General features: G+C 36.9%; 2 protein-coding genes across 6 annotated transcripts in view; one reads left to right on the forward strand and one right to left on the reverse strand.

Moving 5' to 3' along the window:
• LOC110440622 (kinesin-like protein KIF26B) overlaps positions 1-23621 on the reverse strand; it is a 306581-nt gene that overhangs the window by 232567 nt on the left and 50393 nt on the right. The window contains exon 1 of one of the 5 annotated variants that reach the window (XM_021483788.1): positions 18956-19156. The exons of 3 other annotated variants lie outside the window; for them this stretch is intronic. The gene's annotated coding sequence lies outside the window, so the exon portion shown is untranslated. Of the gene's footprint in view, positions 1-18603; positions 18774-18955; positions 19157-23621 lie in introns of those variants that run through there. One more of the 5 variants, XM_021483787.1, reaches the window with a different exon arrangement.
• On the forward strand, positions 12366-15727 carry LOC110440623. The gene is made up of 3 exons (XM_021483795.1): positions 12366-12427; positions 13533-13677; positions 14779-15727. The coding sequence occupies exons 1-3, from the start codon at positions 12409-12411 to the stop codon at positions 14957-14959; spliced, it is 345 nt and encodes a 114-aa protein (XP_021339470.1). The 5' UTR covers positions 12366-12408; the 3' UTR covers positions 14960-15727.

Genomic DNA, 23621 nt, shown 5'->3' on the forward strand with positions numbered 1-23621 from the left:
CCGGGGTTGAAAGAGAAGGGAGACGAAGGATAATGAATACAGATAGACCGGCCAAGTCGGGAGCAACGATGACAAACGACAATAAGCGAACTACTGTAATGGCGAGAGCAGGAAAATTGGATGTGAATTTGTAAATGTCAACATCTCCCGATGAATGGAGCGATGGTATCTTTCGTTGTAGACTTGGGATTAATTCCGTCATATCTCGGAGTAGCGGTTGTCTGTTCGGGAACCCGAAATTCCCTAAAGCAGTCCGGGTGTGAGGAATGAGACTTGGGTGAAATCCATCACATAATGTTGCATTTCATATCGGATGTAGTCTGCACGGGAACGAGCTATGTGTGGTAATATTTTATCCATCCGTCACAGAATGGATTTCTGTTCTGTCAAGGTCGGGGTTTTATTGAGATATCGCTCTAATCAAGGGAAGAAGATGTACAGTAGGTTTCTCAATTAATCTTAATATTGCCGAAATAAACATTTGTAACAGTAAAAAGATAAATAGGTCTTAGCGTAACATCTAGGACAGGAGGTCTATAAATTCTATAAAAATAACTCTATAGAGCTGAAACTTACCTAATCACAAAAGTTCGTTCAATGAAGATATCGTGTCTAAATATACATATACGGTCATGTATGTTGAGCTCACGAAAGCTCGTTGCGCTCCGATCGAACCTATCCAAGGTGTACAAAGTTGCTAAATATCGATATACTATCCCTTCCATATACATGGTTTTCCCGCCATGAAGCACGAGACGCCAGCAGCTGAAGCCATATATTGATCACCATAGGCTGATAATGAAATAAATGGCTATTTACTTATAAGCGACTTTATTTCCGTGTTAAGCATGTGTCGCAATTCCGGAGGGAGCTGTAGCTAGCAGAACCGATGCAACATCTGCCTGACGGTGTCATCATGGCGACCTTGACATATATAAGTTACGGCCGTATTCCAGTCTCTGACATTCACGTGACGTATTGCAGAGTTGGTGACCGGTACAGAATCAAGCTATTTGTTTTCTCCAACTAATGGAATGGTAAAACCAGGAAATGCACAGATTCGCAGACTATCACACCATACCGTTCCTAACACGAGGGTGATCTAATACCGAAACAAAAACTAGATAGCTTTGTCTCAGAATTTATGGTGGCTCCTATGAACTTTGACCCAGCTTTGTATGTATAATTGACACATTTTCTTTATAGACATGTATGAACGGGAGTGTTGGCAGAATATCTTCCCCAAATGGGGGCATTTTACATAAATATTGCCGGCAATGCTAAAGGAGCGTTGCTTCGCAAGGATGCCACAGTATCAGCAGGAGGCAGTATCGCGTCTATTACTTTTTCAAAGAGCGCTTTTAGATCTCACGTCGTTGGTGGAAAAGGCGTATGTACCCAGCACAAGTTTACATGTTCCGTTGAATTGATCTGTTCGCAAGAACAATATCGATATAAAAAGTTCTAAAAGAAAAAATAAATATTACCATGGCATTTCAGTTAATGTTGATCGAAAGTGTGAAAAAAATATGGAAAACGACATTTCCGCTGAGTCGATGAAATTTCGAGGGTGAAGAATAGAGCCAATTAACATTTCACATTTTAGCCGATGTCGTCTCAACTTGAAAAAAAAATAACAAAAAATGCATTTACACGGAGTTCTAAATAATTATAATGTTTTACCGATCAAAGTGGCGACACTTCTACATGCTTTCTTATAGCTTTTCACGGAATTACAGCGCAATGTAAAAGGGCAGAAAAGCATTAATACATTATATATCATGTGCTTCCATGGCAAAGTATGTTTTAATACCCCATAGCTGCAGTAATTCCGTCTGAGTTTGAAAAATCGCACGTTGGAAAAAAACTCGAGACTAATCGAACATGAAAAAAAAACTTATCCAAAGTTTGTCAAATTTTACCTGACAACGACAAGATGAATTTTTAAGTACAGAATTCCAGACTATCAGCATACGAAGGCGTTTTTCCAAAAAAACCCACTTTATTCTTATTGAAAATACAAAAACGATAACATACGATGTATTCTATTTAAGCCATCTTATTCCTTATGTAAGAATGCCACATGTACTTTAAAGTCCCAATGGTATTTCGTACTGAGCGTGAAATGAACAGAGCATGATGCTGTCAAAGTGTGTTCCGAACAATCTCCGTTCGGATTGACGTAATGGGCATGTAAAATGTATTAGTGTTTACTGACCCAAATCAGGGAAGCGGATTAAGAGCTTCGACTTGACGCCGATGTGCGGGATGAAGCCGGAGCGGTTCTTTTGGCGACACCGGCACGAACTGGTGGTGTACCAGTGAGGATTTGTCTCAGGACCTCTTCAATGAATACACACAACAAACATGTTTACGTGAAATACCCCTTAATGTAAAAAGGTAACGATATCTTATTACCGTCTTGTACATTTTTGCGTGCGAATTTCACGTGACAATTGCATTTCCGGTGAAATAATCAATAATAGAATTAACTGTTATGTCTTAAAACAAAGTTAAACATGCTAAAAATATAATGCACTTTCCATGAACGGTCAACAAACTTGTTCAAATCATTAGAAGTACAGATACACGAAACAGTACCAAGTACAAACATGGTCGATATTTAAATATGCTTAATAATCAAATTTCTCGTGGTTTCAGTCAACTAACATCGTTTTAAGGATGGTAAGGATTATACCAAATGATAGCCTTACTCTTCTGGTAAAACAATGATAGTATGGTTCGCCTATATCATTCTGTCCATTGAGATTACCTTGCGCGTGACCCTAACTACCGCAAATACTGTACGCCTTACCTCTCGACATCCCCCCGCGCGTGAAGATAACTCCCGCCAAACAATTCTTACCTCTCCAGATTTCCATCGCGCGTGACCGAACATGGCCGAAACTACACCACAAACACCTGACACATTTCAACAAAAAGAGCCCGGTTAATTAATTTTACGATAATTTACGATGTAAGAGGTCAGTATATACGTCCAGCCCTGTCCAGTTGTGTCCGTACCTGGCCTTGTTTATCGCCTCTCCCTACAACACCTTGACCCCATCATATATCATTATTACTCCTGTTCTGCAGGTACACATACCTGGCGCGGTTGATTCAGTTTGGTTAGCTTAACATCCTATCAAATAATATTTCCATCATGTACATCTCCCAATCCATGTATAGGTAAGTTGCAAAGCGTTTTAATTTGATTCTGAGAACAAAATCGAGAACTTTCACGATTTTGTTCCCAGAACCAGTTTACGGGGTTTAAAGTTCACGCAACACCGTCAATATACATAAGAATTAATGACTCTCGCTCAAGATTTTGAAGATAATGCATGCACCCCAGGAATAAAATAAGGTGTTGACCAATCTTCGGCCATTCGGCCAATAGTGAAGGTGGACACCAGAGTGGACCACCAGGTGTATCTTTATAGGTCATTAATCCACACGTGTCAACGGCCATAAAATCAGGTAAGGGTGTAAATACACTCATTAAGGTAGTCAATCACACCTGCCGGAACACTAACAGGGGGAATAACTCACACCTGTCCTGGAACGGCGCTGGAGTACCACAGGGATTGAAACGGGGCGTCGGAATAGTAAACATGTCCAACAAAAGACATCTAAAGCATTAAATCTACTTATGTCTACATATACACAAAAAATCACATAGATTTCTATGAATAGATTAACCCATTCATTAATACACCAGCTCAAAGGGTCTTAGATAAGTACTACTACAACATTTTCCAACATTTATTTTTGCTTTTAAAGTCCGAAAAATATTGACACAAAACTGTCATGCATGCTGACAAATTTAACATGTATGTATTATTACGAACCACTTCTACGTACATGTACTATAGACTAGCCCAAATAGTCAAATAGTTTCTATCATTTAGATTTCTTATTCTAAGTTTCAAACCAGGTGAAGATACAAGCAAGTAGAAGAATGCAGCTGTAAAATATTTACAAAATTGCGGGGCTGGTAGCCTGTCAAACGGCACTATGCTAAAACCTACCGTTACAAAAAAACGATTATCAACATGTGTCAATAACGCTCGTGAAAAGTGCAGTTATATATTTTCCTGAAGATCGGAGCACGTTTTAAAACCAAATTTGTAAAACATTGCCTTTTTCTCGTATCGACTGTTCCAGTAGATACCACCAGGGGGCGTCAGAGTTTACTATTGGTATATATAGCAACGTAAAGCACTCGGTGTTATGTTACCCATAAGACACGTCGTCACGTGCTGAAAGACCATCACTTAAATTGATGTTATATTTTTCGGTGTTAATATTCCCAGATGTGCCGTATGGCAAATAGAAACCCGAGAGGGCAAATGTTTCCAGTAGTCGAAGCTTCACAAACACATAGATGATCCGTGCGGCTTTTTGTTTGTTGGTAAAGAATCTGTCAACTACTCGAGAGAAGTTTCCAAGGTCTCTCCTCAGTTTAATGCGCGAGATCGGGGTGTAGCAGCGATGCTCTTACCCCTCTTTGCAACAGATTTACAAACAATCTATGCATGCATGTATCTGAAAGTCGGAATTGAGTGTTGAAGTTTCCGGAAGATTCGTAGCTGCAAACAGATCAACTAAATTAAAATTAGCATGAACTGTCCCCTAAATAAAGGTTTATATAATTGACCTTTCTCTTCTGTATCGGAACTCTTAGCTGGTGTAAATTACTTTTGAGATCTAAATTAAATGTGAAGTTCGACTCTTAAAATAACTCAATTTCCCGCTGTCATAAGCAGACGAGCTTAAATATAAATTTTAAGCGATCAAGTTTTGAAGACCGCGATCGGCAATGGTGCGCAATATATACATGAATCTCACGCTATCTATGAAAACTTCACGAAAAAAAATTATGAATCGCAACCCGGTCATCTGCGTGAAAGGTCTGAATGAACCAAATAATTTTAACTAAAAACCGTTTTAAAATGCTATAAATCAGGTAATATCCATTTTGATAAATTTTCATTCAATGACGTCATGAATCTGTTGAATAGGCATTCATAGTATAGCTGGAAACGATATATCAATAACATTGATGGTTTTATAATGATAATTACTGAAAAAATCATAATTTGTAAGGACAAAACAGCACGGAAATACTTTATAGCATTTATCCACTGTGTATTGAGATATACACATTCATTTCCGGAAGTCGCTATCAGTCTTTATAATGTAGTCTATTAAACATTTATTCGGTTCGTTTGCCATATTCCAATTGAATATTCTTTGATCAAAGGTCCCTATCCGATTCACACTTGTGAATCAGCGATCCGTAAAATAAACGATGATTAGAATATTGAATTTAGTCTCCGAATCGTGAAATATTCAGTAAGAACAGGAAATGACCTATCTAAAAGTTTGTAATTTTGGGTACTAAAATTAAAACCAAACGTCGGGCAGAAACATCCGGATCTATTATGAATGTATGTATTTATTAAGCATACAATTATTGCAACAAGGACAAGATAAGAGAGTGAGTAGAGATATGTGGAAGGGATTGGCAGGAAGCACTTATCTGCTCTCTCTCCTCAAGTAGTCTCCGTTAGGATGGCTGCGCTTGTCTGCTCCTGGACACACAAAAACAGTTGTTTTAGCCCATCAAATTCTGCACAGTATTAAACTTCTAACGGCAGACAGAAGCCAGAAGTACTTTATCGTTATAGCCTCCATGTGCTTGTATTGTGGGCAAGACCGATGTTTTTCTCATCATTGTCGAAATTACTCATTACCATTCCTGACCTAAAAAATCGCACCTCCTTAGAAACACATATCTACTTGTAAAAAAGGGTTTACGACGGGGCGTTTATATGAGTGACTACGATGTTCCCATCCTAGATGGCTGATGAACATTCTCACACCATTTTTCAGTATCATCAAAGCGTATGGCGATAGCAAAGAAATGGTGTCACCTAGGGTTTCTTAAGTATCGTTATCGCACCCCATACGATCCGCGCCGTTTTGCCGATATCATAAACCCATTTTGGGCATGTGGGTTTGTATGGGAATGGTTGTATACCCTGCAGAAGCACACCGCCTCGTCTTAAATACGATTTAAATACAGCTGAGCCATCCCGAACACATACAGACAGCGTACAATAACGGATCGACCATATTGCTCTTATACATCGTAAAACGGATCAAAATAATAAAATCCAAACATTTAGGTATCTTTTCAAGTTCATGTTTACAAAATTAATCGAAAACAGTCGTTTTTCCTCTAACATCATATTAATGTATCAGTCTAGGCTTTCGCTGATCATGATGTACTGTTTGGGATATCGGTCTATCTAGATGGCGTTTACATTCGCCTCTAGACCGTGCAAGATTGAAATCGACACAATATATATGATATTAAATGCTCGTGATATGCAGGTGCGAGGGTCATGTGCTTATTGCATTAAAATGTGATGAAGATGTAGATTTCAGCAGACACGTGTAACGAATAAACTGTCGACTACCGTCTATCTTACCATCGAAAGAGACACGCGCGCACGTGGTGGTATATATCTCGCTTCACTAAATGCCTATTTAATGGCTATACCGGCCCCGAGATCCTCTTTGATTTTGTTGCATCCCACATAACCTGCTACCTCTCCTTGTGATTTTGCAGCCAAACAAATTGTGATTTGGACGAATGATAACATACAACCATAAAACATACAAATCTCTTCAATTTCATGGTCGCTTGAGTTTCTGTGACTTCAGTAGTATAAAAGGTTTTTACCTGGATCTTCTTAAGAGGATTGTAAACCAAAAATATACAAAAGAAACACCGAAACGAAACAATGTCCTAAAACATTCCGTTTGTAAAAATATATATATATATTGCTCTTTTAATGTCGGATAGATCGACTTGATGCTGCATTAACTAATTTGCATAGATACATTTTGTAACATTTCCATTACTTACAATATGTATTGGTTTTTTAAAGATATATATCTAAAATATGACTTTCGTTTGATTGAACGTGTTTCTGTTGTGAAGCTCAGCGCTGTAGTCTCTGCGCTTGTTTTCATACAGCGATGCATCTTTACAGACAGAAACAGATTCGGGATGTCAATATCAAGATGGAGAAACCACATGTTATCTTTTTCAACATCTGTTTGAAATTTCTCTCCAGAAATGAACAGGCCTCTTTTTGCAATTTCAATGGCTCAATAAAATATAAATATCACCTGAAGATTTGATGTCTTTTTTTAAAATAAATCAAGATATTTAACGCAGCCGACATTACTGAAACTTTTCTTTTTAATATGAACGTGGCCTGATGTTTATCACAACGTGATTTTAAATAGAATGTAAAATTACTGTCTGATCGTTCTATTCCGGCTTCAATGTGCATCACTTCCGGTCGATTCTGGTCCAAATGAGAAGTAATGTCTGTTTAAACGATCATACCATACAAATTGATGCATTTATCAAATATATCTGGTATACAATTTGATAAAAGTTTCCCAATGATGTAGCACGTTACACGGTAAACTTACATCCGCAATCATGATATATGTAAATAAGCTTATTTATTGATTAATAATTCGTAGTTATTGTTCATCACAACCGGAAGTTATAAATACGTGATCCAATAAAGAAGACTCAACTTTGATATAAAACACATATTGGAAATTGGACCTCTTTGTGGGATGTATAACTAATTTAATCGATATTTTATTTTTCAACTATCAGCAAAACATCTATACAAACAGCGATAACAGAAATGAATATACCCTAGTGATGTAATAGTTTTGTAAACAAAATAATATCCAATATTTTTCGGAATCCAGGAAAATCCATCAAGTTTGAGAATGAATTATTGAAACAATTAGTCATTATACTAGTAGTAAGTGGGTTTCATGTTTTGGTTAATGGTTTTTATGAAAATGGGGATCGTCCCTTTTTGGATAATTGCTTCAACATTCACCTATACTCTAAAACTGGACAACATTTTAGTCTGTTTGTTTGTTTGTTCGAAATTTCATTTCGTCCCAAATCATGCTTGATCATACAATGAGATGTTTTCTAAAATACACCCTGGTGATGAAAACGAAAAGAAGAGCATATCATGATCAGTGGCGACCTCTTCAACGTTCGCTAATTAGGTTAAGAAACAAAAGAGAAACTGTAAACTTGGGGCGTTGTAAACAGGCGTTTAAGAATCCCCGTGCCACATCCAAAAACTGTAACTAAGTAACAAAAACTGTAACTAAGTAACAAAAACTGTAACTAAGAATTGAAAACTGTTTCCGCTTTTCCGGCATGACTTCAGCCTTGACAAATCATTTCTAAAAAGAAAACCATACTATGTAGGATCCTTATAAAAGACAATGAGGAAATAAACAAAACAGAATCGATTATAGTGTAAAAAAATGTAAAAAAAAATCAGCGGGCTAGACCGGGATTCGAACCCTTGCCTTTAGATTGTTATACTATTACTGTGATCGATTGCTACTAGTCAACATACGTTTAGTAGCCCGAATGTGCTACAGTTATATCTAACCGGAAGTTAAAGGGAGATTACTGTATATATAGGAAAAACGGCAGTGCAGTGGGACAGGACGCCCTCAGTCGTGAATTCGACCCCACAATCACTCGCTCAGATATTTTGACCGAACATACATCGTGTTGGCACAGTATGTTGCGTCACATTTGATCACGTTAGAAATCCATCATCTCACTATCGCATTTACATCTTAAATAATCGTTTTCCTCAACAAAACTGATGTTCATTGTAATTGAAATCTAAATCCCAAACTCCTTTATCAATAAAACGTTTACCCCATCAAAGCAGAAACAGCATGTAAAGGTACTATATAATGCACTTTAGTTAGAATTACCTAGCTCAGTTTCCGATCGCAGATAGCAGCCTTTGTACATTTAGATATGTAGAATGTAAAATTAATAAAATTCTCTATAATTTGTAAGAATTCATTTCTCTGATACATACAGGTTTAAGGGTATACATGAATGTATAGCATGTAATTTTTGATAAAAATTTCCATAAATATGTAAGCCTAATACATTTACATACAAAATTGTTATAGATTGGAACGACGTTCATAGTTTATTTAATATCAAATATCAACTTAAATACGTCACAGAACGTGGTAGAGTCGGATTAAATGGATTTTAGAACTCGTCTACGCTACCAATTTTGCATGTTGCTTTCGAATAAAGAAACTATTACTCATAAATATACGGTTATCGCTGGCTTTTCAAAAGAAATTTATCAAATCAGTCGGAATTTTCCTTTTTCATCCGCCGTGACAAGACCGCATGCGGATTTCATTGTCATATTTGCAAAAGATATCACTGAGCGCCTTTCAGAAACGATGGGAAATGTCAATATGCGCATGACGAATTTGAAACAAAAACGTCTATTTGTACTTTAGCGATTATATTCTTAAATACCTATATAAACTTATATATCAAAGTGGATATAAATATACTGCATAAGATAGCGTGCGGTCGTTAGTCGTTTTTATCGCAAAGACGATAGTTTCTATAGGAGTGATAGTATCGTATGTAATGGATTCTCAAGACAATTACCATCAATACCATGTTTTGCTTATACTGATATCCAGCAAATGAGTTTCAGTTGTTTTAGAGAAGAGAAACATCTGTTTTTGAGATTTCCTTTTTTGGCCTCTAATGTCATCGATAAGTCCTAGAAAGACGAACCAGCTATATGGTGTAGTGCTATTTATGTTTACCATATCATACTCTGTATCTGTTAAAGAAGAGCATTGGTGCGATCTAATCAAGTGTGTGTGTTTTGTGTATATCTTTAACTCATTCACCCCTAAAAATATCATAATGAACTATTCCAACCTTTGAATTGGAAGAGTTCAAATGTATCTTCAGGGGGAAATGAGTAAAATACGGAAGTACAAATAACATGTACATGTAAAACAGGTTATCATTATGTCATAATTAAACAGAAACTGTTTTTGACAAGTATAGATGTTGCATCACAGAACAGTCTCAAGCCTATGGCCAGTCAAGCACCAGTTCCGATGTAAGCATGCATGGGTCTTATTTGGACATCATATGGCGGAAGGGTTCGACCAATATCAGGAGACGACAGTGTTTAAATCTTAAACCTGTCGGGGCAGGAGCCAGTCGGGTCGATGTGATGTCTACAGTCGTGAACGATAGTCTTACAAAATATTTATATACAGGGTCGGTTATTGACTTGGACAGTTTACGTCCTTTTAAATAATACACGCGGCCGGGGTCAATGCTGGACCTGTTGTGTCTGGGAACTTAAAGCGATGCTTCTGATTTTAATGGTACTTTTTTTGGTCGTATAATGGCCGAACTCGACCTACATGTGGAGTTTTAGGAACTCCTTGGGGAAGAAGTCAGATATATTAAGCCCTAAAAGTCTGTTCTATGTTCTAGAGGAGTTTTAAATCGTGTCTAGCATAAATCAGCGTGTGGAATTTTACCAATAACTGACATCTATGGCCATCTTGTGTACGCATTATTTTTCTCCAGAGCCTAAAAAGCAACACTCTTTATGCCGATATAAAATAGCAACAGATATAACAATTTTTTTTTTCTCGTGTGATGATGTCTATTTCATTAGACCCAGGATATATGCGATTTTGGAAAGTGAAAGATAGTTTATATCTTTTAAAACCAATAAATTATTAATATTATCAACCGAATGCATATACAACCATGTAGGATCGAGGTGGCACTCTCCATGCTCAGTTACCGGCGAATTGGCACTGAGCGGGCAATCGACACAGCAAAAAGTAAAACTAATTTGTAAAAGGAATAGATGTATTATATATAGATTTAGGTTTTAGTTTATAGCTTTTAGCGTTCTATTAACAGTAAGGCCACGGCAGGACGTCCTCTTACATTTTGTGAACAACTACTCTCAAAATAAAAAATAAAAAATGTTAATTTTATTTATTTAACAAACAATTATGAAACAAGTTTATTTGTTAAACTTTTCTCTTTTTGGCACGGATGGAAGCGCGCAGGGGTTCTTAATGTGGGAGGAAACCGCAGTACCCGGAGAAAACCCACGTAATCGGGCAGGTAAGTGAATACCTTTTAACGACCGAACGGGGGGTGGATCCCTGTACGTCTTGGAGAAAGGCGAGTGCGCTATCGACTACGCCACACGACCAGATTTGTCTTCTTCATCAAAATAAGTGTCCAATTTAGATAAGAAAGCAAGGCAGAACCAAAACTGTAGTCATACTCTGTAAAGGGTTTAGTCTTACGAAGTTCGGAGTACATGTAGTTATATTGTCTTAACGTTTGCTTCATTATTCTCAACGTTCCTATACGATGCTTCTGTTTCAATTCGATTGATATACTTATCTTAAACAATCCCTACTAATGCCGTGACCTTATTTGGAAACGTTTGTATTCCAGTGAAAGCATATATATATTTACATTTTTCTTATGGAAAACACACGCTAATTGGTCTTGTTTGAAAGTGGACCAAAGAAAGCATTAAGAAACTACATCACGATTCAATACCAGATCTGCAGGCTATTATAAAGTCGTCGGCCATGGCGAGTTGATCCCCCGAGCTCCCTGGGGAGCCATTATACACAGAGTAAGGTTCATTGTATCCCCTACGTGCTGGAAGTGACACAAAATATAGGCCAATATTCCACTGAAAAACCAACACGAACACACAAAAATAATGAGAAATAGGAAAAATGTGTGAAATGAGGTCGTATCGATCCAGATATAATGCAATACCGGACCGCTATCTAGACGTACAGTAGATAAAGGCATCGCATAGAGAGAATAAACGTTTGTACGTAATTTGTCACCTTTTTCTGAATAATGCATTTAATAATATTAGATATTCCAAATGTGTATGGACGTAAGGAAAGCGAGTTTTCCGGCTGGTATAGGAATCCGGAAATGCAAGCTTCAATCGCTTTAGATGAACATGCATGACAATACCAGGTTTTATGAAATAGATAATGTCAACGGTTTTAAAAAACCCTTTGATATAGGATATCAAAAAGACCAAGGAGAATACGAACAAATTACGGACATTTTTCATAGGAAATGTTGTAATCGGGTTCCAATTGACCTTGACTGAGGAGCACGCAATGGATTGATACCGAAGCACAGGCGTTGTCAGGACGGCACGAGGAGGATAGGTCAAGAATATTTCCTAGTGTATTGATCGTGTATTTAACACAATATCAAGCATGTGAGGGTATTATAACTTATTAAACATGTATGTGCTGTATTCTAAAAATATATATTTTTTATAAAAATATGGATGTTCGGAATCTTCTGATTCAACATATATAACTATCACAGCCAGTCGGAACACCTCGCCCTGATTACGGTTCCTTTCATGAAAGAGGACTGGGTGGGCCAATGTGTTCCAAATGCTATCACATCAAGAAGGTAAGAGTACATGTCAGTTTGATACAGACAAGAGACATAAGATACTGTTAAGAGACATTTAATTTTCTCAAGATCGAACGCATATTAAGGACTTCCCACCCTTCGTAATACACATGTTTTTCTTGTCGTATTTTCGTGTCATCATTTCCGTATTGCGTATCGGGCATTCCATTACCGTAGTGTAAATTATAGTAACACCGGTTGAACAATAGTACACGTGCGTGACGATGATATGTCAATACTCGATATCGAGTAATCACACGTACTTCAGGAATAAAGCTTATGATACAAAGACATTAATTGACTCACGGAAAAACACTGACACACGCTCAAAAAATGTGAAAGTGTTGAATTTGACAAAAAATATTTTTTTCGGTAATTTTTACAAAAAATCCCCAGTTTATCGGAATGCTTAGATTTTCATAAAATCATCGCTACATAGTAACATAAACATTATGTGAAACTTTCATCGAGTTCTGCTGGCAAATTGCGAAAGGGTGGAGCCTCCTTAATGATTCAAACCCTAGCATGTATGTAATTACAACAGGATACGAGTAAATGCATTGGAGAGTTGTTTATAGTTCAGAATAGGTCATTGAAAGATATATCAGAGGATATGTTGTGCCGGATAAACATTGTTTCTGATTAATATTTTACTCATTATTTTTACATAACCTTGGGAAGATTGGTAAAAATAAAACTCAAGTTATAATCATAAAAAAACCCATTATATAATGCCGAAGTGTTAACAAAATCATAACTCGAACTCAACATCGAAAAAAACAATTGGGAAAATTTGAATAAAAATAAAGATTTACGTGGATGCCCTTTGAAAAGAGTACAAGGAAAATAGGACCAGCTGTTTCGGAAGGTTAAACGTCTTCTGTTTTATCTACGACACCCGGCATGTAAATCGTGGTCAAATCCAAGTAATGTCACATCCATTCATAGAGAACTCGGGTAGTGACAACATAACCACAAGGCTCACCAAAGAACATTATCGAAAACATTGACATTCATATCACTCAAAAAAATTACATATTTCCCGATAGGAGTTCATGATGGCGACCATAAAACCTGTCCATACGGAAACCTTGTGTTGTAGGTTTGTCCGTCAGCAGTCGACATCTGTTAAAGAAGTCATGCTATTCGGAGCAGGCTCTTGAGTACCGAATCACCTGCGACACAGAAAAGATGTACACGGAGACTACTGAAAAAGTACAAGAAAAGAGACGAGGTGTTCCTGAAGGGTAAGCGTCCTCTGCTTTAGTATTCATCAGCCTGTACCTTTTGAAAAACTTGTGCTGTAATTTTGCCGTCAGCAGTCAACATTTAGCACGGAATTCATAATTAAAAAAAATCACAGCAACCTTATTCTCACAAGAAAGCTTGTTGGTCATAGATAGGCGAACTACCATTTAAAACATGAAAAAATACCATTAAGCAGGTCATTATATTATTAATAAACAAAAGAATAGCTTTATCTTGTCAATCAATTTGGTCTTCTTAGAAAAACACGACCATGAATTGTAATTTTTCGCAATTTCTACATGAAGCGAAGTGTTACTTACATATTTTCCAAGTTGTAGAAAAGACAAAAGGATGGCATAAAACTCGAAGTATGTTCGTATAGCGATCCACATCCCATATATACTGTAAAATGCAACGTTATTAATCCGAACATTTTTGGCTCCGTAAATATTTGGATAAAAGAATTATTCCAATAGCGTCCAGAAAGTGAGATTTCATTTTACAAAGTATATGATAGCAATTTGGTCCGTATCAATGTGTCTCTCAGCGTACAGTTCCCTTCGTCTTTGAGTTTTTGCCAGACGATAAAGACTATTTGCATGAAGCATATGCTTATTATGAGCGTTCGTTTCAAACTTGATATCATTGTTATAGATATTAATTAGGCACAGTAGATCTAGGAGTTTACCAGGTGGTATGTTCATCCGGTATGTCTAGCAAACTCACCTGGCAGATATTTCTAAAAGTACGTGTATCATTAGCCCAGACCACAAGTGGCAGGGGGAGCCTGCATTATACAAACTAGATTGATGAATGTTTAAATATTCTGTTAATGTGTAAGAAAAACAGATCTATAAAAACAAATCAAAAGCGTTTTTCAAAACAGAAACGATATGATGCAAAATCACAACCTTTTCTAGTTATATAAAAGACGTTGTACATTTTTAATGAAGTTTATTTTTGTCATGATTTCTTAAATTGATATTGATATAATTGCACGTGGAAATAAGAAAGGTAAAATTTCCTGTACAGACGTTCAAACACAAAATCCGAAATTAAAACCGCAAAACTTGATAATCAATAATAATTGTTGGTTGTAGACTGCCCAAGACGCAGGTCACGTGTTCGTGGAGCGTAATTATCTGTTGTGTCAGTGTGTTCCATCAACTAGACCACCGCGTACCTATGAAACACTTAAAATGGGCTCATCAGACAGGATTTATTAAGATAATTACCGTTGTCATATCACTCTCTACCCACATATCGACCTTAAAAGGCTAAGATGTTGAAACGACCTCAGAGTGTTGGACCAATTTCGTAGTAAAACCCTGTTGAGATGAAACGAAGCATTTGACAAGAAAATAACATATTTCCGCTATCTAGGACGATGACAATGATGTTCAACACTGAAGACACGGGGAGGTGACCCAGAACTCTCCTGTATAAGAGGGCGATATACACTATATCATAAAGACAAGTTCACGTTGAGTACGAGAATGAGACATCCGCCCGAGATCACGCACTGGATCAATAAAGCATTTGTCTGTTCGACAACACAGCCCATTAAAAGACTAGGTCGTATTAAGAATGTGCAAGCTTTGCAAGAAATGAGTAAGACAGTTTTTAATGATAGAATACAGGATCGGACTCGTTAAACTCATAAGGTGGGAATCAAAGGTAGGTGATGTGGGTGAGTAAGAGTATTCCATGTCCTCGAATCCGTATCAACAGGGTTGAATGTCATGCCTACAAAGTCTCCTGAGGACTTCCTGCTAACGTTTTACGTAATATTTGTGTCCTATCTCAAATTAAGTCAAATAAAACCGCAATGACAAGGGTAGTAACGCACGTTTTTGGACCAGAAAATTCATTTGTTTTCTCATCAAAAGCAAAGTTTGGCTTTTTCAATTACCCTAATACTCCACAGTTTATGGTCCAATGTAGTAAGCAGGCGGCATTGCTTGAACTAGAACGAACGATAAAAAAAAATCTTAAAAAAAAATAAAAAATAGGCAGAGCATTATCCCCGAGAAGAGGAAACATGTTCAACATAAAACCCGGGACTTTTCAAGATCATTATCCGGTGAAAAAATAGCGGAAAAGAGCTGTCGAATAGAACATGCATTGCTGAGGAGAAAACAAGGTTAACCATAAACTGTTGAGAGGAAAACGTATTTAAGCATTAAACCCTGAAGTAAAAGATGAGCCAGGTAATAAAATCATGATGTACATTCTTGGAAACCCTTGTTACAACCCTAATAGAATAAGACCGCATCGCTACGCATGTAGCCCCACAGGGACGTACATCGTTTCTCGAGAAAGAGGACTGTAGCTTATATCACAAAACAAGATTGAAGAGATAGCAACAAATGTAGGAAAGAAAAGAGGCGTATATTGATATCTGTCCAGTCCAACCTGTTCTGAAATCCTTTCTAATTAAACAACTCAAAATTGTGGTACAGTCTCTTATGAAAACTACCCGCAATCAGAACTGCGTATCTTGCATCTTGGCTTGACTGATACGTTGTGTTTCAAAGGGTGTCGGATTAGACAGTGTATTGTATAGCTACCACATTGGTAGAACAACACAAGGATATCAATTCTAAATATAGTACCAAGATGGCCGACATTTTTAAGACAGTTATTGCTTAACACAACAAAAAATGAAAAGTAATATATTTTTACACGTAGCACAATGAACGTATTGCAAGTGCTTGTCAAAACTAAGAAATATGTTAACCATTTCTGAGATAGAAACAGCCTGTTGAAATCTGAAGGGTTCCGAAAGGAACTCGCAAACGAACGTTGATGTAAGAAACTGTGTATAGGAGATTATAAAGATAACAAAGATAGGTACGACTTCTATCAGGACAAATTTCGGAGATACAGAAACATTTACAGACAAAACAAAGAGAAATTAACGTTTAGAATGGAACATAAAATGTAAGCCATACAATGTAGATACAGTTGAATCTACCCAGAAATGTTCCCTTGGGAAAAGCAGATTATGCGAGGAGCGCGTGAAATGGTCTTTAATACATGAATTTGAGAGCTATGCTTATTACAGAAATAGCGAAAGGATAAACCTCTTTATGGGAATGAAGCATACGCCTTTTGATAAGGAGTCTATCACTCAAGGGAACACTTACAACTAGCTTCTGCTTTTAAAGAGATGGCTGTTTAATACGCTACCTATACGCACTAAGCTGCAAATTAAAGCAATGCTTATTTGAGCTTTAGCTAGAGCAAGGCGCCATAACCATATTTATAGTGGTACATGTAAATTAAATGTCACTTTTGGAGCAGAATAGTTGGAGTTAGATTAAATTAATTTGCAAAAGAAAGACAAAGTGTTTGTCTCAATGTTTACTTTCTATGATTTTGTTGTGTAACAAAGATGAAGGTACCTTTGTAAAAAATGAAATCTGGACATTGAGGGAATATCAGCATACTAGAATTACATTCGTTGAAAAACAATGTAACACACTATATGATATTAGTCTGAATTATAGGCAATAGTAATTATAATCAGAAAACCCTCACTTGACAAGGTGTTGGCGATATTTTGAGACAATGTAATGCAAAACAAGACAAAATATCAAAACTTTGAAAAATAATTTATGAAAAACGACTACTAAAAAGATACTGAACATCTTTTGTGCATGACTACGGTACATCGTGTTCAATAACTGGCATAATTAAGTGACGTTAACGACATATGTGTTATTGGCCTCCAATGTAGGAGAGTTCCAATTACTGCGACAATGTCTGTCGTGACAGCCCCACGGCCAACTGACCACACCATCGGTCAGTATGGAGAGTAACAATTAGATACAGGGCTCTACTTACTACACGTTATGACACAAAAGGTCATCTTATGATGGTTCTACATGTATCCAATAGCGCTGCCCGCAACATTAAACTCTTGGATATCTCAAAATTCGTACTATCAAACGTTCTTGTTACGAATACGGAAATCTCGAATTTTAAAATCTCGAAATTTTGAATCATATTATTTGCCCAAATGCCAGCATTTAGCTCATTGACCAATTTGCTATATGTATTGTATGACGTCGAGATAATTAAGTTCGGCTTTTAAAGGTTTGTTCTGTTAATTCTATTAGGCTATCTCAAATACTTTTATCCCCTTATCTGGAAATCAGTTGATGGCATATAAATGGAATGTATAATAAGCAACAGATGTATCAAAATGCCACTTAACGACCGATTACGACACCATATGCAAACATTCCAAAGATCATGAAACCGGCGAAATTTGAGAACTCAATATTTGACATATTCTATCTAAAATACATGAGATATATTTATCGTATCCTGTCGCATTTAAGTATTAGCAACAGATAACTGAAACCGGTATTGCGAAAATGGATCGATCAAAATATATATTTGTTTTCACTTTAGGTACATTGTACCTCATGATATCGCAGCAAAGTCGTAACATCATAAATTCATGAATAAATACATAACAAGTGGGTTTAACTCATCTGAAATAATCAAAATTGGAAAAAAAACCTTGGAACATATTGATTAAGTGTACAATACCAATGGCGATAACATTCGTTAGTGTATCTCTCCGTGTCTTGTAGAATACAACTTTTCCTTTCGCATAGTTCTTATCAAATACCATACCGGAGATTCAATGAACCAGAAATCTTTATTTAATTTAAGTGGAATCGAAATAAACATCATATTAATTTTTTTTTTATTTAAGTGTTTCGATAATATGGAAATCTTGTTCAGAACACCAGTATCTTAGAAACAGCTTGTTGTTGTAAAATCTTAAGAAAGTCTAATTCGGAAAATATATTATTCTTGATTTCTTGAGAAAACATGGCACACACGTCTTCTGAAATGAGCTTTACTTCTGTAAGGTATGTGTATTTAAATGGATTAAAATGACTTACCTTTCCTTCCAAGTCTTACTGATTTTGCATCATTACTACATTATTACACATCCAATAATAACACTATTTACCACGTCCAAAGAATAAAAACACTGTTACTATAGGTCCTAATGGTTGCTTTTTGTATACTCCATGTGTTAGTGTTGACAGGAGGCAGACGCCACGAGCAGACGACACCATAGAAACAGACAATACAGCCGATTAGACGGCGTGGCAGACGATAGACCTACAGATATGTAGAATACTCCTAAATAGCCAAGGAACTATCATTCTACTTACGCCAATAGATCATTGGTTACACCACTGTAAACGGACCACATGCAAAAGATAACGACCGACTCGCTTACTATACCTCTTGCTATGCTAACCGTTTGCATATCCCGTGAATTCTCCTCCTCCTCCTTGATAGGCGGTAGGAATACCATACAACGATGCATCAACACAAAACAGTTCCCTTATTCTTCAGTTAAACGTTGAATAATCCAAAATTGTTATCAATTCACATAAATTGACTCAATATATCAAACACTATGACCCAATATTGCTTCAGGTACATCTATATGAGAATGCGCAATACAATGGGGGACCATCTACCTGTGGGGTATACCCCGGTACAGGTTAGCTGATAACGGTCAACCAAAGTTTTAATTAAGGCTAGCTGTATCCAGTCTGTGATAGGGATATATAAAGCCCGTCATTGCTGAAACGACCACGACCGATCATCCATCACAGGATCGCAACTCAACAATGGCGTAAATGGTGTCTTACGATAACGAATACCTGATAGACCAGTGGTATCTTATACGTGATGTAGCAAAGTCCTTTCACCGAGGCTCTTCGATAACCAGACACATGTATATAGAAAAGATCTCCATCGACCTACCTATATTCCTATCGTTTCACACACAAACAAATCATAAGTATTCCCGATTGGGTATCTTTATCTCTTTACCAAATCCAATTTTCCCAATCAGACACAACCCATTAAAATGTGTACGTAATGGCATATGCATTTTGATGCAATTTTCACATTTTTTATACGAACATCCCATTAGGATAACTAGCGTTCGCGGACGCCCGCACGTGCTTTACATTCTTTGGTCGTTTTTAAGCGTTTGGCCAAAGACAGATGTGTCCGGTAATGTCAATTGAATATTGTTTCTGATAAAATCCGACAGATAAGCCGGGGAAAATCCCCAAACAAATTATCCAAGTTCATTTGAAACGGGTTAAGAACCAATTCCATTAAAAATCCTAGAAGTTCACATCGACACGATATCTCATACAGTCCTAAAACACCACGACCAGATATGCAAATATCACATCTGGGTTCTCTCTTCCACATACACTCTTGGTACAAGTCTCCGTATACCTACTTCTTCCTCATCAAGTGACTTTCTAGGCGTCAGAGTCCTTATTGTACCAGAGACACTATCCGCTGTCACTACAGTATAGGTATTTGTAACACACACACACATCCGACAACGTAGATATATATCTGTACGAGTCTTGGACGGATAAATCACAGACGTTTATTTCTCGCACGAATCGGAGACATGGAATCAATGAACTCGCTTCGAATGTCAGGACAAGCGACGTATATTTACACCTCCTAAGCTTGGCATTGCCAACAAGTACCAGTCACTAATGTGATAAGATAAACTAATCCTTTCTGTTTCAAAGATCATGATATTGACTGCACATAATTGTTTCTATATCACATTAAGGTTGGAAGACATCGCTTTTTCATTCGAGGCAAGGGAATTGGTAAAGATTCCACGAGAACAGTCATTAAAAAAAACCTGTGTACAAATCGTTAACTTATATATATCTTGCTACAGATAAGAAACGGGGAGCTTTGGGCTATGTTGGAAGGATATGCCCTTCAGAAACAGAACGTGGACTTCTTTCCATTCCAATTATTATTAGCTGCTATCCGGAGAACCATCTCCTGTTTCCTTACCAGCCGTTGAAGCAGTTAACACTAGTTTTATGTTCCAACATTCACGCTTCAATAATAATGATCGGCGTATAGTGAATAAAACCCCTCACGTGCTTGACAATGAAAAGCAGAATGGTCCTGTTATTACATGTGTAATCATATAGCTGCTTCACAGAACTTCACAGATGCAGAAACTCAAGCTAAATGTTTCTGTATATACACGTGTACAGATAGGCATGCTTGACAGCACGTGCTTATACGCGGGACCAGACCTTGATGATATCACTAATGTATTCCCACGATAATTAGTCACACCTCATATAACCCCGAACGGTTGTTAAGTTTCCAAAATCGTTGATTTCGATTCATTAATCGATAGAAATGTTCTGAAATTACTCCTACCGTGTAATAACATTGACAGTATCGCGATGTAAGTAAGAAGCGCGTAGTGGAACCTTGTTTATCTGAATGTGACAGTACTGGAAATTCCACTTCCGGACCCATAGACTTCCTTATGTTGTACTGACCCGGATGTTTCGCTGTCAATGATATTGTTAACAAGCGATATATCCACACATATGTATCCTGAGTGTTTAAAATTGAAAACAGTCCCATTACAAATATGAATAGCCTATCAAATGCATTTTTTTCTCGAAATATTTTCTACAGGAACGGGTTGGAAGTATTTCTTTTTAAGATTCTTTGTATCTTATATTAAAATGCAAATTAAATCGTACCGGTATATATTTATATATTATATACATCACTCTTCCATTATAGCACAAATGTTTGGCAGTCCGCACCACAAATATAGTTTCTTTGGACTTAAACTGCAAAAAGCATTTAAAAACAAATACATATGAAAATATGGACATCATACAAATTTCTTCCGGTGAATAGAACTACCACAAGAGATAATACTTTATATGTTGTTTACAATTGTAAGGGTATTCCGTTAAAACATTTTCTTCACAATTGTCGCAGAAAATTGTGATGTTAAAGCTCTTTCTCCTTGTTAGATATCCGGATTTCATTACATTGACTTCCAGGAAACTTTAAATCTCTGAAAGTTACAAAACCAACCAACATAAAATGATATAGGACTCTTCATATCTTGTCGAAAAATGTGACAGAGACTGGACGCATCAAAATATGTTTATGGTTTTAAGCTTTCCTTTACACGTCTTTTTTCAAAAGCAGAACGTTTTCGAAATAATTCTACTCCAGTATTAACGAAACCTGGTTTTAGTATTCATACCATACATGTAGCAAATGTCAACGTTCTATGAAATAACCTCGTCAAATCAATTCCCTTATTGATCAAATTTGTTTTACACTCTGAGGACAAATTCAATCTTATTCCAAGAAGAACACATGAAGTGGTGATTTGGTCTTCATCCACGATACGTGCAAATCGCCATAGAAAGCCCGTACAATCACAAAACGTATTTTTTCCATAGCATTTCAGGTAATGAATTCAAGTTGTTCAATTCTATCGGAAAAAATATTTTTGTGAAGTAGTCAACACAATTAAGCGTCCATTGACCAACCGTAAAAGTATTACGGAACTGCAATGGTAGCGCCGCATGTAACGCGGGATTGGCATGAATAGAACCGCCATGTCATGGTTATGCATTCCAAACTGATGGAAGAGAATCAATTATTCTAGAAAGGAATATTTTTAGGGATGATTTTAAATCAAACACAATCCGCTGACCATTTAGAGAATGTTTGCGTGCGTCGAAACGAATGACATGGACGTAAAATCTACTGAAAACGCCAACGCGCATCAAAATCAATATCCGAACTGGGCAAATAGTTTGAATACCAACATTTGCATCAAATTGTACTCGTTGAGTAGGGACAAATAAACCCCCACACATTCCGGCATGTCTTGCGTGTTGACCACTGATGACCAGGCCATAGTAAACAGAATCGATATGTGATGTAGGGGTCTTGTAAAACGCCTGACAGGATTATTAACTGACTTGACCCCATATGACGTCATGACGCTGTTATATCGACTCCGATATTCTATCACAGCCGAATCTTACCACGTCTGTCTTAGTTGATCGGGAAACTGACATTAAGGTCAAGGTTACAATTGCAAATCTCATTGGAGACGGAATTTTACGTGATGTCATTTCGTAGCTACAGACCACACCAAATGAAGTGGGTTAATTTGAAAACACTGTAGACATTGCTGTTAATAATATAAGGACCGATAAATGACGAATGAATTTTCTTGAATCGCATATTACTAAAATATTTCTTGACAAGAGTAAATCAAATTTCAAAATAAAGATTTGTTTTCTGTCGTTCGATCCACGAAACAAAAGATTTCTATATGGTAACAATGGACGTTGAAAACAGGCGATTGTACTACCTACAGATACTGAAATCAATATAGCTTGTTATAGAAATACAGAGGCTACTACAAATAATATAACATACCAGATAGAATACGTTTTAAAAACATTTTTTTCTTGAGATTGGTGGGGTTTCGTATTAATTGAAATATAACAGACACACTTGATACAGTGTTCTGTTGTAAAGTATCAAACTTTATGAAGCATACCAGAGAAATAGAATATTTAAGATATTGTGTTACTTTTTTTCAAACTCACAGATAAAAAATGCAAGTTTAGGTGTCCCGATGTCTATGCAAATAGAAGCATGTATACATTGACATGGAATTCTATTATTTCGTTAGACATTTTAAATGAATGAAGTGTCATACAAACAAAGCTTTTCAAAATATGACATAGAGACAAGTGTGTCCTAATCTGACAGCTCTGTATAACGTAACACAGGTCAGTGAGTGAGGGACGGTTTACGAGGTTACCGTCCAGGGGGAGCATCGTGATCGAGTTGACATTTACTGTGTGTTCGATACCCCGATCAAAAACTCATGTTGCAGCTTTTAATTAAGACATGACATGTCAGACGGGCCGGCTGAGTAGCACGGTAAGCTCCGGGGTCTAGGCCTCGCGACGTTGACCATGGAAGAATTGGCTTGAGCAATATACATAGTGTTAAAACAAATACGGTCGTATAGACCAAAATTGGTGGGCGT

Source organism: Mizuhopecten yessoensis, unplaced genomic scaffold, assembly GCF_002113885.1.
Source record: "Mizuhopecten yessoensis strain PY_sf001 unplaced genomic scaffold, ASM211388v2 scaffold11185, whole genome shotgun sequence".
NCBI classification, from domain to species: Eukaryota; Metazoa; Mollusca; class Bivalvia; order Pectinida; family Pectinidae; genus Mizuhopecten; species Mizuhopecten yessoensis.

Coding starts and splice junctions, on each gene's coding strand:
- LOC110440623 (XM_021483795.1), top strand. Junction 13,678..14,778: donor AGACGAGGTGTTCCTGAAGG/GTAAGCGTCCTC, acceptor TGTTGGTTGTAG/ACTGCCCAAGACGCAGGTCA.